The sequence below is a fragment of the Phaenicophaeus curvirostris genome, chromosome 24 (assembly GCF_032191515.1).
Source record: "Phaenicophaeus curvirostris isolate KB17595 chromosome 24, BPBGC_Pcur_1.0, whole genome shotgun sequence".
Taxonomy (NCBI): domain Eukaryota; kingdom Metazoa; phylum Chordata; class Aves; order Cuculiformes; family Cuculidae; genus Phaenicophaeus; species Phaenicophaeus curvirostris.
This window is the reverse complement of record NC_091415.1, coordinates 6,564,971-6,580,869: the sequence shown is the minus strand read 5'-3', so window position 1 is coordinate 6,580,869 and position 15,899 is coordinate 6,564,971. Positions and strand designations below refer to the sequence as shown.

At 63.0% G+C, this 15,899-nt stretch overlaps 2 protein-coding genes across 2 annotated transcripts in view; one reads left to right on the top strand and one right to left on the bottom strand.

Moving 5' to 3' along the window:
* Positions 1-3,581, bottom strand: part of NAV1 (neuron navigator 1) — a 90,732-nt gene extending 87,151 nt beyond the window's left edge. Inside the window, 1 exon segment of the mRNA XM_069875719.1 lies at positions 3,421-3,581. Coding sequence (XP_069731820.1) covers positions 3,421-3,566 — 146 coding nt within the window. The 5' untranslated portion in view covers positions 3,567-3,581.
* A 1,719-nt stretch (positions 3,582-5,300) lies between these two features.
* On the top strand, positions 5,301-14,758 carry RNPEP (arginyl aminopeptidase). The gene is made up of 11 exons (XM_069875881.1): positions 5,301-5,433; positions 6,879-7,019; positions 8,886-9,034; positions 9,579-9,695; positions 9,801-10,036; positions 10,608-10,721; positions 11,367-11,479; positions 11,810-11,918; positions 12,577-12,801; positions 13,341-13,483; positions 14,486-14,758. Exons 2-11 carry the CDS (start codon positions 6,927-6,929, stop codon positions 14,648-14,650), a joined length of 1,464 nt encoding a protein of 487 aa, XP_069731982.1. The 5' UTR covers positions 5,301-5,433; positions 6,879-6,926; the 3' UTR covers positions 14,651-14,758.
* The last annotated feature ends 1,141 nt before the right edge of the window (positions 14,759-15,899 follow it).

Below are 15,899 nucleotides of genomic sequence, written 5' to 3'. Positions count from 1 at the left end.
GAGCCTGGTGGCACTGGGACAGGGTGTCTGAGCCTGGTGGCACTGGGGACAGGACAGGGTGTCCAAGCTTGGTGGCACCAGGACAAGGTATCCAAGCCTAGTGGCACTGGGGACAGGGCTGGTTGCCCAGACCTGGTGGCACTGGGGACAGGGACAGGTGCCCAGGCCTGGTGGCACCATGTCCTGACCCATGACAGCTCCAGCCAGGCCCAGGCTGGTGGCCCGTTTGGGGGTCCCGGTGGCCCCGTGGGGTCAGGGCTCCGGCAGCCCCAGCTGGAGTCCCCTGCCCCCTGCCCATGGCCAAGGCCCTGTGTCCCCCGGGCCCCGCTCCGTCCGCAGGCGGAAACACCTTTTTCCTGCCTGTGGGGCTGTGGGGAGGGAGGTGACAGGAAAAATTCCGGTGTCCCGGTGCGTTATTTATAACCCAGAGGCAGCGAGGCCACCCGCATCAACCCCCATGTCCCCACTGCGCCCCGAGCCCCGCTCCGGCCCTCACAGCCCCACACATCCCTGCCCGCATCCCACCCCCATTCCTGTTCCCATCCCCATGGAATCACAGAACCATGGAATGGTTTGGGTCGCAAGGGACCCCAGAACCCGTCCCAGAACACGGGCAGGGACACCTCGCGCTGGGCCAGGGGGTCCCATCCCCACCCTTATCCGTCTCCTCGATCCCATTCCCCTCTCCACACACCAAGACTCGGCCCAGAGACCCCCCTGTTCTGACCCCCCCTTCCAGGAATGAGCGGGAGGGCTGGATCCAGCCTGTTCCCGCATCCCAGGAGCCTTTTGCCCCGTCCAGTCCTCGAACGACATTGTGGGGAAACTGAGGCACATGGCAGGGAAGGCCGCGAGGCGGCAAGCGGGGCGGTGGGGAGCTGCGGGGCCTTGGTGGGCACAGCGGGCGAAGCAGAGAGCTCGTGTTCCCCCCGAGAGGCCACGAGCAGCCCCGCTCCCCCCCGGCACCAGCAGTTACTCAGCGCCGTGACTCAGCCAGGATGCGGCCCGGCCAGCCGGGATTTCCTGGCTCAGCTTCCCTGCTGCAAATTTGGCCCCTCTCTGTTCAACCCCATCTCGCAACAACACGGCCGCCGACCCCCCGCAGCCCCCGCTCGCTGCCCAGCGCGGGGAGGACACCGCGAGCGGCTGCGGCCAAGCCCCACAGAGCCTTCCTCGCCCATGTTACCCCAGCCCGTGCACACTCTGGGGACACCAGTGGGGACAGTAATGGGGCCAGCAGCAGGACCAGCAGTGGGGCCACCAAAGGGACCAGCAGTGAGACCAGCAGCAGAACCAGCACTGGGGCCAGCAAAGGGGCCAGCAGTGGGACCAGTGGTTGGGCCAGCAACGGAGCCAGCACCGAGACCAGCAGCAGGGCCAGCAGCGGGGCCAGCAGCAGGACCAGCAGTGGGGCCAGCAGAGGGACCAGCAGCAGGACCAGCACCGAGACCAGCAGCGGGACCAGCAGTGGGACCAGCAGTGGGGCCAGCAGTGGGGCCAGCAGTGGGACCAGCAGTGGGGCCAGCAGTGGGGCCAGCAGTGGGACCAGCAGCGGGACCAGTAGTGGGGCCAGCAGTGGGACCAGCAGTGGGGCCAGCAGTGGGGCCAGCAGTGGGGCCAGTAGTGGGGCCAGCAGTGGGACCAGCAGTGGGGCCAGCAGCGGGACCAGCAGCGGGGCCAGCAGCGGGACCAGCAGTGGGGCCAGCAGCGGGGCCAGCAGCGGGACCAGTAGTGGGGCCAGCAGTGGGACCAGCAGTGGGGCCAGCAGCGGGACCAGCAGCGGGGCCAGCAGTGGGGCCAGCAGTGGGGCCAGCAGCGGGACAGCAGCGGGGCCAGCAGCAGGACCAGTAGTGGGGCCAGCAGTGGGACCAGCAGTGGGACCAGCAGCAGGGCCAGCAGTGGGACCAGCACCGAGACCAGCAGTGGACCAGCAGCAGGACCAGCAGTGGGACCAGCAGTGGGGCCAGCAGCAGGACCAGCAGTGGGACCAGCAGTGGAGCCAGCAGCGGGACCAGTAGTGGGGCCAGCAGCGGGACCAGCAGCGGGGGCCAGCAGTGGGGCCAGCAGCGGGACCAGCAGCGGGGCCAGCAGTGGGGCCAGCAGTGGGGCCAGCAGTGGGACCAGCAGTGGGGCCAGCAGTGGGGCCAGCAGCGGGACCAGCAGCAGGACCAGCAGCAGGACCAGTAGGGCCAGCAGTGGGACCAGCAGCAGGGCCAGCATCCCAGCACACCCAGCTCCCTGGCTCTCCTCCCGGTTGTTTTTTTCCTAGGTGAAATGCAGGCAAACAGGAGCCCCACTGTGGGGCTCCAGCGCTTCCCTCCCGTGGGGTGGTGGCACGTCAATGCCCCATGGTGGACACGGCCCACGCCAAAGTCACCTCTAAGTTTTCCCCCTGAGCTCTGCTGTCCCAGTTCGGCTGCAGTGGGAGCGGAGCTGGGCTGCGATGCTGCACGGCACCCGGGGACGGCCGAGCGTGCCCAGGGTGGTGGAGCACCCAGCAGGGAGAAGCCATCGGGCCCTTCGCCATCAGTGAAAACGGCATTTTAAAGAAAGCCAGAGTCCCCGCTGCCCTCCCTGCGGTCCCCACAGCAGCGTGGGGACACAGTGCCAGGAGCCGCACAGCCCCGGGCACCCATGAGGGCACCTTCTCGTGCGTGAATGAGGGCACCGACCCGCTCTGCCTGTCGAGAGGAGGTGTGGGGCAGCACGACACACGTTTTCCCACCCCAAGCCAGCTCCCTGGAGCACCATCGCCCATTTTGGGAGTCCCCGTGCCTCAGTTTCCCCCCGTCATCCTTCGTTGGCACTGGGGCTGGTTTGGGGGGTCGAGGCAGGAGGAGGGAGCACCGGCTGCTTCCCGCAGACCCCGGGGACGGGGACAGGGGGTGGCTGGGGGGACACCCATGGGCTCTGGGACACGGGAACTTGCCAGCCCACCCACATTGTGGCCCCCACTGCTCAAACAGTGTCCCCGTGGAGAGGTGGGGACACCGGGGGCTGCCCCAAGTGTCAGGCGGTGCCGGTCCCCACAGCCGCTGCCTGTCGCTCCCAGTGCCCACCAGGATGTCCCCCACATCACCGCTGGTCCCCGCCGCGTGACCCCATCCCCTTGGTCCCCACCCGGCTGCTCCCCACCCCGTCCCCAGCCGCGTGTCCCCGACAGGGTGTCCCCACCACCTCCGCTCCCCACCAAGCTGTCCCCGGCGTCACCGCCGAGCCCTGTCGGGGTGTCCCTTATCACAGGTGTCCCCTGTGCCCTCCAAGTCCTCGTAGGCTGCCCCCCATCACCCCCGGTCCCCTCTGAGATCTCCAGCACTCTGATCCCTCTGGGATGTTCCCCAGCACTCTGGTCCCCCCGATCTGCCCCCTCTCCCCGATCTGTCCTCCCTCCCCTCTCCCCCCCCCCCCCCCCGCACTCACCGCCGCTGCTCCCGGTGCCGCCGCCCGGACCCCGCACCGAGGGCGGAGCCGCCGCCGCCCCGCCCCCCACAGGAGGGACCGCCCCGAGCTGGACCCGTGGATCCCCCAAACCCTGACCCATGGATCCCCCTGGAGCCCTGACCCATGGATCCTCTGGAGCCCTGACCCAGGGATCCCCACTGGATGCCCTGACCCATGGATCCCCCTTGAACCTGACCCATGGATCCCTCCTGGATGCCTTGACTCATGGATCCCCCTTGAACCTGACCCATGGATCCCCCTGGATGCACTGACTCATGGATCCTCTGGAGCCCTGACCCATGGATCCCCCCTGGAGTCCTGACCCATGGATCCCCCCGAGCCCTGACCCATGGATCCCCCCTGGAGTCCTGACCCATGGATCCTCTGGAGCCCTGACCCATGGATCCCCCCTGGAGTCCTGACCCATGGATCCCCCCGAGCCCTGACCCATGGATCCCCCCTGGAGTCCTGACCCATGGATCCTCTGGAGCCCTGACCCATGGATCCTCTGGAGCCCTGACCCATGGATCCCCCCTGGAGTCCTGACCCATGGATCCCCCCGAGCCCTGACCCATGGATCCCCCCGAGCCCTGACCCATGGATCCCCGCTGGATCCCCCCAGAGACCCTCCCCAGCCCTCCTACGCAGATCCCCACATGGGCCCCTTCCCAGACTCCCCATGGACCCCACAGCCCCACGGATGCCCCCCCCTAGGTGCCACTGACCCCCGGACCCCTCCTGGGATCCCCTCCATCGACCCCGCATTGGCTCCCGTCAGATCCCTCCTCCATGGATTCCCGCATTGCCTCCCCCGGGACCCCCCTCACATGGATCCATCCCCCCTGGATCCTCCGAATCCTCCCCCCCTGGAACCCACGGATCCCCCTCACCCCCTCACTAGACCATGCCACTTATCGCTGTGGCCCCGCCCCGCTTGACCACGCCCCTTTCCTGACCGGCCCCGCCCACTCTGGCTAACCACGCCCCTTATGTGTCATGCCACGCCCACTCCCTCCACTGACCACGCCCACTATCGATCAGGTCACGCCCCCTCCCGGATCCACACACCTGCTAGCTACCAGACCACGCCCCCTCCCCGGATGGCCACGCCCACTATCGATCAGACCACGCCCCTCCCTGGGTAGCCCCGCCCACTATTGACTAGGCCACGCCCCTTTCGTGGATAACCACGCCCACTATCGGCCAGACCACGCCACTTACACACACTAGCCGCGCCTCCTGAGACCAGGCCACGCCCCCTCCCCTATTAACCGCGCCCACTATCGACAAGGCCGCGTCCCCTCCTTCGTATAACCACGCCACTATCGAGCAGGCCACGCCTCTTCCCCAGACCACACAGCTATTGACCAGGCCACGCCCCCTTCCCGGATAGCCACGCCCACTGTTGATCAGACCACGCCCCTTCCCCGGAACCACGCGTCTACTATTGACCAGGCCGCGCCCCTTCCCTCAGCTGACCACGCCCCCGGAGAACAGACCACGCCCCCTCCCCACACGCCCACGTTCATTGTATAGCAGACCACGCCCCTTCCTTCGTATAACCCCGCCCACTCGTCTCCCAGGCCCCGCCCCCTCCCAGGCCCCGCCCCCCCGTGTCCCGCCATGGCGCTGGCGGCGCGGGACGCGGCCTCGGCGGTCTCTGCGGGCGCGTGGCAGCCGCTGCACCTGGACCTGCGGCTGCGCGTGCGGTTCGGGGCGCGCGCGGGGCGGCTGCGGGGGGCGGCGCGGCTGGCGCTGCGGTGCGCGCGCGCGGGGGCGGCGGAGCTGCGGCTGGACGCGCACCCGAGCCTGACCGTGAGCCGCGCCGCGCTGCTGCCGCCCGGCGGGGAGCCCCCCGGGGAGGCCCTGCCCGCCTCCTGCCGCCCCTTCGCCAGCTACGGCAGCGCCCTGAGCCTCCAGCTGCCCCGGCCCGCCCGCCTCGGGCAGCGCGTCGACATCCTCATCGAATATGAGGCGGGGGACGGGCCCGGGGTGAGGGCCCGGGGGGACGGGGAGGGGACAGGGGGGCTGAGGGGACAGGGAGGTGACAGGGGCTGAGGGGACAAGAGGGAGCTGAGGGGACAGAGGGGGCTGAGGGGACAGGGAGGTGACAGGGGCTGAGGGGACAGGGGGGTCTGAGGGGACAGGGGGCCTGAGGGGACAGGGAGGTGACAGGGCCTGAGGGGACAGAGGGGCCTGAGGGGACAGGGGGCCTGAGGGGACAGGGAGGTGACAGGGGCTGAGGGGACAGGGGGCGCTGAGGGGATGAGGAGGTGACGGGATGAGGTGACGGGGGGAGGGCTGAGGGGACAGGGGGGGCTGAGGGGACGGGGGCTGAGGGGACAGGGGCTCAGGGGACAGGGGCTGAGGGGACAAGAGGGGGCTGAGGGGACAGGGAGGTGACAGGGGCTGAGAGGACGGGGGGGCTGAGGGGACAAGAGGGAGCTGAGGGGACGGGAGGGCTGAGGCGACAGGGAGGTGACAGGGGCTGAGGGGACAGGGGGGGCTGAGGGGACAGGGAGGTGACAGGGGCTGAGGGGACAGGGGGTGCTGAGGGGACAGGGAGGTGACAGGGGCTGAGGGGACAGGGGGTGCTGAGGGGACAGGGAGGCTGAGGGGATGAGGGGACAAGAGGGGGCTGAGGGGACAGGGGAGCTGAGAGGACGGGGAAGGGACAGGGTCTGAGGGGATGGGGGGGGACAGGGAGGGCTGAGGGGACAGGGAGGGCTGGTGGGACAGTGGGGGGACTGGATGGGACAGGGGGCTGAGAGGAGCTGGAGGGGACAAGGAGGGCTGAGGGGGACAGGGGGGATGAGGGGAGTTGGAGGGAATGGGGGAAACGGGACAGGGTTGAGGGGATGAGGGGGATGGAGGGAGCTGAGGGGATGGGGGCCTGAGGTGATGGGGAAGCTGGGGGGACAAGAGGGCTGGGAGGATGGGGTGTTGAGGGGGGCTGAGGGTATGGGGAGTTGAGGGGACAGGGGGAGCTGGAGGGACAGGGAGTTGAGGGGAGCTGAGGGGATGGGAGTACAAGGGGACGGAGGGAACAGGGAGTTGAGGGCATGAGGGGGGCTGGGGGGACAGGGGGAGCCGGGGGGATAGGGAGACCGAGGGGAGCTGAGGGGTGGGAAGCTGACAGGATGGAGAGCTGAACTGGGGGAGTTGAAGGTACAGAGGGATCTGGGGGGAAGGGGGGAGCTGAGGGAACAGAAGGATGGGGAGTTGAGGGGGGAGATAGAAAGATGGGGGCCACAGAGGGAAGAGTGGAGGGAGCATGGGAGAGCTGGGGGAGCTGAGGGGATGGGAGGAGCGGGGGGAACACCAGACGCAGAGCAGGCTGAGAACCCCTGGCACAGAAGCCCCGGCTCCATCAGCAGAGAAGCACCCCTGGGCGAGGAGCTGGGCATGCCCCTCACCCCCGCTTCTCCTTCCTCCAGGTGTGCTGGCTCACGCCTGAGCAGACAGCAGGGAAGCAGAAGCCCTTCATGTACACGCAGGGCCAGGCCGTCCTCAACAGGTCCTTCTTCCCCTGCTTCGACACCCCGTCAGTCAAATGCACGTACTCAGCCACGGTGGAGGTGAGTGGGGTGGAGGGAGCACGCCGGGGCACAGGCCCAGCCAGCCCCATCCCCAGCAGGAGCAAAACCCTCCAGGAGTTTGCAAAAAGTTTGCTGGTGTAAAAGCTGCTGGCTCCCTTGCTGGATGTGCAAAACACAGGGGCATTGCATGAGTGGCACTGCCCAGGCCCCTTTGCAGGGCGAGCACTTTGGAGACAATGCTTGTCACACATCACATCCTCCACCTTAGGACCCCAGCAGAGCAGGCACTGAGAAATAATTCATTGATATTCCTGTTCACCCTTAGACTCATCTTTAGATGAATAGACACCCTGACAAGCAGTGCCCAGCAGTGTGCTGGCTTCTCCCTGGCTGTGCGTGCACATGCTGGCCACCCTGCTGAGAGCTCTTCTCTCCCAGTGGGAGGTGCCTGAGATATTCTCTGCTTAATGCCAAAATATCAGCTAACTCTTGGGATCAACTTGGTGTTGAAACTTCTCTGCTCTTGTGCTGCTGCTGTTGTCTGATTCACCCCTCTAATGATGACAGCATGTGCTCTGTAGCAGGCTGAGGGGAGCAGGACGCTGCTCTGGGCGTGTGTAGCTGCGGGAGGGTGACGGGGGCGAGCTGAGTTCGTGGGGACACAGCTGGAGGAGGGGGTGATACCGGGCAGCACTGGGTCCTGGTGGTGGTGCCAGGGCTGCCATGTTTCCAGGATGGAAGGAATCCTAGAATCACTAGGTTGGAAAAGACCTTTGAGATCATGAAGTCCAACCATACCTGTCCACTACTAAACCAGATCCCTGTGCACCCGATCCACCTGTCTTTTAAACCCCTCCAAGGACAGAGACACCACCACCTCCCTGGGCAGCCTCTGCCAGTGCCCAAGAACCCTTTTGGTGAAGAAATTTTTCCTTATGACCAATCTGAACCTGCCGTAGTGCATCTTGTGGCCATTCCCTGTCATCCTGTCACTTGTGCACCCACCTAGCTACAACCTCCTCTCAGGCAGTTGTAGACAGTGATGGGGTCTCCCTTCAGCCTCCTCCAGGCTTAACAACCTGGCTGACGGCACGTGGTGGCATCAGCTGGTGATGCTGGAATTTATTTTGTCTCTTGCTCTAATTTCTACCCCTAAAGTTTCAGCAGAATCCCTCTGCAACAGGTGACCACGTGTTAAGAGTCCACAAGACAGACTGACTTGCCGGGACTGTTGGTTCAGATACCTGACAAACCAGGCCAGATGCTGCCAATAACCACTTAACTGTTTATTAAAGAGGAAGAGAAAGGGGTAAAAAGGGTGAAGGGGAAAAAGAGTATGTGAGATAATGGAAGTCACTGACAGGGTTTTGTGGTGTCCCACCAATCTCACATCATGTCTGTCTCGATGGGTGATGGTGGTGGGCTTGTCCTGTTTGGAGAGGAGAGACTGGATCGGTCTTCCAGGGCTCAGCCCAGGCCAGTGGATTGGCTCCGGGTTCTACTTTAGCTTGAGACCAGGAAAAATGAGTTGTGTAAGAAATGGGAGGAGAGCCAGCGACTGAAGGATCTGCATCCTCTGCCCTTTCAGCACTTGCAGCTCCAGCATTTCTTTATCTCACTGGCACCCTGCACGGCAGCTCTGGGTGTTCCAGTGTTGCACTGAGCTGGTGCTGGAGCCCAAGTTCTGAGTGACGCTGTTGCAGGGATGTAGCTCTGATCCCGGGTGGCAGTTCTGAGCGTTACTGCTTTGCTTTGTGCCCCAAAACCTGCAGTGCCCATGGACCCTCCACCTTCCATGTTCTGCGACATGTTCACTGTCAGACATTGCAGCATCCCTGACCGGGTTAGGTGACGTCCCACTCCATATATTATGGATCTAGTAGATGTTTTTATCTATGTGTCCAGGTCCCTGAAGGTTTCACAGCTGTGATGAGTGCCACGAGCTGGGAGAAGCAGAATGATACCACCTTCGTCTTCAAGATGTCCCAGCCGATCCCATCGTATCTGATTGCTCTGGCAGTTGGGGACATAGTGTCTGCTGAAGTTGGCCCAAGGTGAGTGGCTCTGGAGGAGACCTGGGCGCTAAGTCCTGGCTGTGGGAGCTGCACGGTGAAGCTCCCGTGCCGGGCTGCCCAGTTGCAGCTGCCTCTCCCTGCACTGCTGGGCTCTGGAGAGCAGGCCGGCGCAGACATGCTGGCCGTAACATGGCCTGGTCAGTTCCCCATCCGCTGTGCACGTGCTGCTGCGTCATCACACCACAGGCTCTGCTGGGTGATGGTGCTTCTTGCTCTTGAGAGCGAGGAGGACCCTCAGTGCTGGGTCTTCTCAGCTTCCAGGGTGTCCCTGGCTCTGCTTATTTGACCCCTGTGCATGACAGCAGTTCCGGTCTCTTCCCAAGGCCGGTGGCAGCCACATAAAAGCCCTTTGACATTCAGACAAGGGAAGAAATTACAGCAGTTTGCGCTATCGGTCTCATTAGCTTCCTTTATCAGCAGGCTTTTATTTTGCTCTGGAATAAACATGTGCAGTTTTTGTCTGATGAAGCAATAGGGTAAAAGTCTGCTGATGGTTACAACGTCCTCCTCTACTCTTGGCCAGGAGCCGAGTCTGGGCTGAGCCCTGCCTGATTGAGGCTGCGAAGAAGGAGTACGATGGGGTGATTGAGGAGTTCCTGGTGGTTGGCGAGAAGCTCTTTGGACCTTATGTTTGGGGCAGGTATGGCCTTCGCTCCCTGAGGCTGGGGAGGGAGCATCCCCCAGTCCCAAGCAGCCTCTGCAGGAGGAGCTGGGTCTGACTCAAGTCATCTGCTCTTCCCCGCAGGTACGACATCCTTTTCATGCCGCCCTCCTTCCCCTTCGGTGGGATGGAGAATCCCTGCCTCACCTTTGTGACGCCCTGCCTGCTGGCTGGGGACCGCTCTCTGGTGGACGTCATCATCCACGAGATCTCCCACAGCTGGTTTGGCAACCTGGTCACCAACGCCACGTGGGGCGAGTTTTGGCTGAACGAGGGTTTCACCATGTATGCCCAGAGGCGCATTTCCACTGAGATCTACGGTACGTGGCCTTGCCTGGCTCTGGGCCGTGGCTGTGCCATGGCAGGCAGGACACATGCAGGTCTGTGTGCTGCGTCTCTGCGTTCCTCGGAGTGCTGCGTGCAGGGCCAGAGCCTGCACTGCATCTCAGAAGAGGAGAAGCGTGGCAGCCTGCAACGTTCTGTTGGCAACAGAACCATCTTCACTCTGAGAGCTGAATGGAGCCCTCGCAGCCCTGTGCCAGGGACACAGGCACCGCATCTTGCCCAGCCCCACCTTCCTCTTGCTCCTGCAGCTCCCGTGGGAGCTGATAGCAGGTGCCCTGAGCTCCACCCTGGACACATGGTCACATCCAGCAGCTCAGGCACTCCTGGCACTGTTTGCTGCACCCAGCTAAATTTTCACGGTTCTCAAATCCTCTTGCTTTTGGGCTGGGTCACCGTGCTTCTCTGTAACTCTCCCATTCCAGTGCCTTGTTTATCTCCCAGCTCGTAAGTGAACGCCGTTTCCCTCCCGTAACAGCACCCTTTGTGCTCGAAGCACCCGGGGGCCTGGCTGGGGTCTCCCAACACCTCCTGCTTGTCTCTGCCCAGGTCTGGCGTACACCTGCCTGGAGGCTGCGACGGGAAGGGCCCTCCTGCGCCAGCACATGGACAACACAGGAGAGGACCATCCGCTCAACAAGCTGCGGGTGGTCATCGAGCCAGGTCTGCGGGGCCTCCCCGTCCTCCCAGAGCTGCACACAGGGAGCAGGGCTGACCGAAGGGCAGGGCTGGGCGGGGTGTTTCATGGCTTGCAACAGATCCAGCACTGGTGGTGGGACCTGAGTGAGGTGATGGCTCCCAGAGGGATGTGACAGGCTTGCAGCCAGCAGACAAAGCAGAAATCATAGAATCGTAGAACCACCAGGTTGGAAAAGACCCACCAGATCATCGAGTCCAACCAATTCCTATCCATCACTAAACCATGTCCCTCAGCGCCTCGTCCACCCGTCCCAGGGAAGGTGACTCAACCCCCTCCCTGCGCGGCCTCTGCCAGTGCCCAATGACCCTTTCCATGAAAAATTTTTTCCTAACGTTCAGCCTAAACCTCCCCTGGTGGAGCTTGAGGCCATTCCCTCTCGTCCTGTCCCCTGTCACCTGGGAGAAGAGCCCAGCTCCCTCCTCTCCACAACCTCCTTTCAGGGAGTTGCAGAGAGCAATGAGGTCTCCCCTCAGCCTCCTCTTCTCCAGGCAAAACATCCCAGCTCTCTCAGCCATTCCTCATAAGGCCTGTTCTCCATCATGCTGCACCCAAGGGCCTGTTTGCTTTGCAGATGGGCAGATGATTCCTGAGGGTTTTCCCATTTCTAGGTGTCAATCCGGATGATACATACAACGAAACGCCCTACGAGAAGGGCTACTGCTTCGTGAGCTACTTGGCCCATCTCGTGGGGGACCAGAGCAAGTTCAATGCCTTCCTCCAGGTCAGTGTGAGGAAGTCCCAGGTGGAGATGCAGAGTCACCCAAAGCCCTGCAGCGGGAGGCGAGAGCGCAGGGGGAACCTGGGAACGATGGGCTGAACAGGGTGGCTGGAGAGAGGAAGAGATGGGAAACGGAGATGTTCACAGATGGGATGGGATGAGGGCAGAGCCCGGCCCTGTGCTGGCAGCAGGCAGTTGGTGATGCTCAGAGCTGCTGCAGGGGGCTGGGCAGCTTCTGAGGGGCACGGGGGCAGCGTGGGCTCGGCAATGCTAACCCCTGCGAGATGGAGCACGGGAGGGCTGGGCAACATCACACCCTTGTCGTCCCCACAGGCCTATGTGAACCGGTTCAAGTTCCAGAGCATCACAGCGGATGATGCCCTCGCCTTCTTCCTGGAGCACTTCCCGGAGCTGAAGGAGAAAGGCGTGGACTCCATCCCAGGTCAGCATGGTGCCTTCCTGGCCAGGGGACTGGGGAGCTGCTTTGAAAACCAGCACTCTGTGGGTGTCAGAGCCATCCCGTGTCCCCTGCGTTGTGCACGTTGGTTTGTGCTCTTTACTGGAGACATTGCTGCCGCTCCTGGCCTCGGCTTCAATGCAGGAGGCGCAGTGCTGGCCCGCCCGGATCAGGCACTAACCTGGGCTTGGCCGTGCGCCTGCTCAGCCTGACATTCTCCGTACAAATCCAGCCCGTGCTGTGTGCTCAGGTGCTGGTTTCTGTGGTTTCCCCACAGACGGCTGAGGCTGGTGAGTAGCACCGGTGTGAGAGTTCGCTGGCGGAGCCTCGGGTGAGCACTGGAACCAGGCTTGTCCAGCGCGCCAGGCTCAGCTCAGCCTGGGAGAGCCAGGCTTGCCAGGAGCTTGCCAGGCCGGAACCGACCCGTCCTGGTGGTGACAGTGGGGGTGTTACCACACAAGCACACACTGAGCCCAGCGAGGCTGAACAAGCTAACCCCGTTAGTGCCTGCTCGTCGCCATCCCTGGGCGGGTTTGCTGCTGCTGGGGACACACTCGGAGGCAGCTGTGAGATGTCTGGGCAGCGGCACCCAGTGTGGGGTTCAGAAAAACGCTCCCAGCTCTCCCTCCCTTCCTTGCTGCAGGCTTTGAGTTCGACCGCTGGCTGAACACGCCGGGCTGGCCCCCGTACCTGCCCGACCTCTCGCCGGGGGAGCAGCTGATGAAGCCGGCAGATGAGCTGGCAGCGCTCTGGGCAGCCGACAGCTTGAACACGGAGGCGATCAAAGCCGTGGACATCACAGCCTGGAGGGTGTACCAGCTCATCTACTTCTTGGATCGAATCCTGGAGAAATCCCCCCTGCCAGAAGGTGAGGCCCGGGTCAGCTCTGGGGCTGCAGCGCCCATGGGAGACACGGGGTGATGCGCCCTGGTCCAGTCAGTTGGCTGGGGACGTGAGGATCCATCAGCGGGTTCTGCGGGCATGTAGCCATCAGCCCATCCCTGCTGTGGTCCAGCAGCGTCATTCCCAGTATCTGGGAAGCCTCAGTCAGCAGGGTGGGGAGAGGGGAGCCAGGGGACGTGTCCCCCTAGGTGTATGGGGACACGTGTGGTAGCAGGGAGGAGCTGGGCTGTCACCTCCCCACATTCCCCACTCCTTGTGCTCTTTTGCCGAGGGGCCTCCTTGGAGCTGGCAGCCCTGGGCACGTGGGGGCTGCCTGGAGGCCCAACAAGGCACCTTCCTGCAAGTGCCTGGGATGCTCCGAGAGCTGCGGGTGCCGGGAGGGCCCGGGGGCTCCAGGGCCAGCCCAGGGCTTGGAAGGTCATGCAGGATTTGCAGCATGGCTGGGGGGCGCTGCGAGGTCCAGTCAGAGCCCCAGGGGGGTGCTGATGATCCCCACTCTCGCAGGCAACGTGGAAAGGCTGAGCAAGATGTACCCAAAGATCTCCAAGGCCCAGAATGCCGAGCTGCGGCTCCGCTGGTGCCAGATTATCCTCAAGAACAACCTCGAGGCCGAGTACAGCAAGGTCAAGGACTTCCTCCACAGCCAGGTTGGTTTTGGGAAGCGGTGTCTGTGCCCAGCAGCACTGGGGGAGATGGGCACAGGAGACAGGACCTTCTGGGCAGGAACTGGGGCTTGGCTCTTGCTCATAATAGGCCCAGGGATGGTTTTGGTTGGAAGAGACCTTAAAGCCCATCCAGTTCCACCTCTGCCATGGGCAGGGGCACCTCCCACTGTATCATGGGCTCCAAGCCCCATCCAACCTGGCCTTGAACCCCTCCAGGGATGGGGCAGCCACCACTGCTCTGGGCAACCTGGGCCAGGGCCTCCCCATATTCTTTGTCCAGCATTTCTTCCTTATCTCTTATCGGCCCCCTTTCAGTACTGGAAGCTGCTCTGAGGTTTCCCCAGAGGCTTCCCTTCTCCAGGCTGAACAATTCCAACTCTCTCAGCCTTTCTCTGACCATTTCTGTGCCCTCCTCTGGACCTGCTACAAGTTGTCCCTGTCTGTCTTGCACTGGGGCTCCCAGAGCTGGAGGCAGAACTCCAGCTGGGGTCTTACTAGAGTGAAGGGGCAGAATCTTCTCCCTCAATCTGATGGTCACACCCAGGGCAGGGTTGGCTTTCTGGGCTGCAAGTGTTGGGTCGTGTCCTCTTCCTCTTTGTTGCCCACTGACAACCTCAAATCCTTCTCTACGGGGCTGCTCTCCATCCGTCCATCCCTCCCTCTATCCCAGACTGTTCTGACAGTGGGGATTGCCCTGACCGAGATGCAGGGCCTTGTACTAGGCCTTACTGAACTCCCAGAGCTGCTCATGGCCTCGCTCTTTCTTCAAGCACAAGGTCTTCTCCCGTCCCCACATGCTGCAGAGACCAGGGTTGCCCACAGTGGTGTTTCCGGTGCTGTCCCACCCCTCTGTGCCCCTTCCCTGGCCAAGAGCAGGGCGCTGCTGGAGGCCTTTGTGCCCTGCTGGGGGGACACGGGACTCCTGGGATGTCACCCCCTGGAGCTGGGAGGAGGCCGGGGTGTGACCCCGCTCTGTGTCCGCAGGGGAAGCAGAAGTACACGCTGCCGCTCTACCGCGCCATGTGGGCCGGGTCGGAGTCCGCCCGGGCCCTGGCCCTGGAGACCTTCTCTGCTACAGCCCCCCAGCTGCACGTCAACGTCCAGAACTACGTCAAGCAGATCCTGGGCCTGCAGGTGGAGGAGGAGTAGTGCCACGCAGGCTCCTCTCTGTCCACAGGCTTCTCTCCGGCAGGACCTCGGTGCTCTCTCCCTCACTGTGCATTTCCTAATTAAATCTTGTTGGTTTTTTTCTCTTTCCTTGCTGTTCCTGTTCCCAGTGACTCCCGGGCAACCTGAGTGCGATTCCCTGTGGTCCTCCTGCCCAGGAATCAGGCTGGTGCCCCAGGAGGGGACCCTGCCAGCCCTGGGGGCTGCTGGCTGCTCCTGGTGTTGGCATCTTCAGGGCTGGGCCGTTAGGCTTCCTTGCCGTTTTCCAGGATCAATCACAGTGTGTGCACAACGGTGCCAGCAAAGCGTGACCTGAAGGCTTAAAAAGCCCGTGTGGCCTACAGAGCGGGGACACTGCAGGGACAAGACAAAGCCAGAGAGCCCCGCTCTTCCTTTTTCCTTAGCAAGTGCAGGAATGTAGGCGCTCCCCAAAACTCCAGTACGAAACTGTCCCAAAGCTGCACTAACCCCAGGAACCGGCTGGCCGTAACGGCCCCAAGGCCGCTGTCTCACAAGGATGCTCTGAGGATGCTCTGAGGTGTGGTGACAAACACTCAGTTCCTCAGCCAGCACCAAACCCTGCTCTGCACCAGCCCCGCGGGCAGCTGTAGCTCCTCCACCTCCCATCCAGAGCTCCCCCAGGAAACCCTTGGTGCCCCGTGGGGCTGCAGGCTGCCTGACAGAATCATAGAATCACCAGGTTGGAAAAGACCCACTGATCATCAAGTCCAACCATTCCCATCAATCACTAACCCATGTCCCTCAGCACCTCGTCCACCCGTCCCTTAAACCCCTCCAGGGAAGGTGACTCAACCCCCTCCCTGGGCAGACTCTGACAGTGCCCAATGACCCTTTCCATGAAAAATTTTTTCTGATGTCCAGCCTGAACCTCCCCTGGCGGAGCTTGAGGCCATTCCCTCTCATCCTGTCCCCTGTCACTTGGGAGAAGAGCCCAGCTCCCTCCTCTCCACAACCTCCTTTCAGGTAGTTGGAGAGAGCAATGAGGTCTCCCCTCAGCCTCCTCTTCTCCAGGCTAAACACCCCCAGCTCTCTCAGCTGGTAAATCCCAGAGAGGCAGCGCAGCTCTGACCAAACGCTGCAGTCCCCAGAGCCGGGACGAGGCCAGAATCTCCTCCGAAGCAGAGACAGCTGCAGTGTCCTGGCTCCGGGAACCAGAGGCCATCCCCCTCCTCGCTGATGGGCTCAGGAATAAGCTCCAAACCCCAAAGAG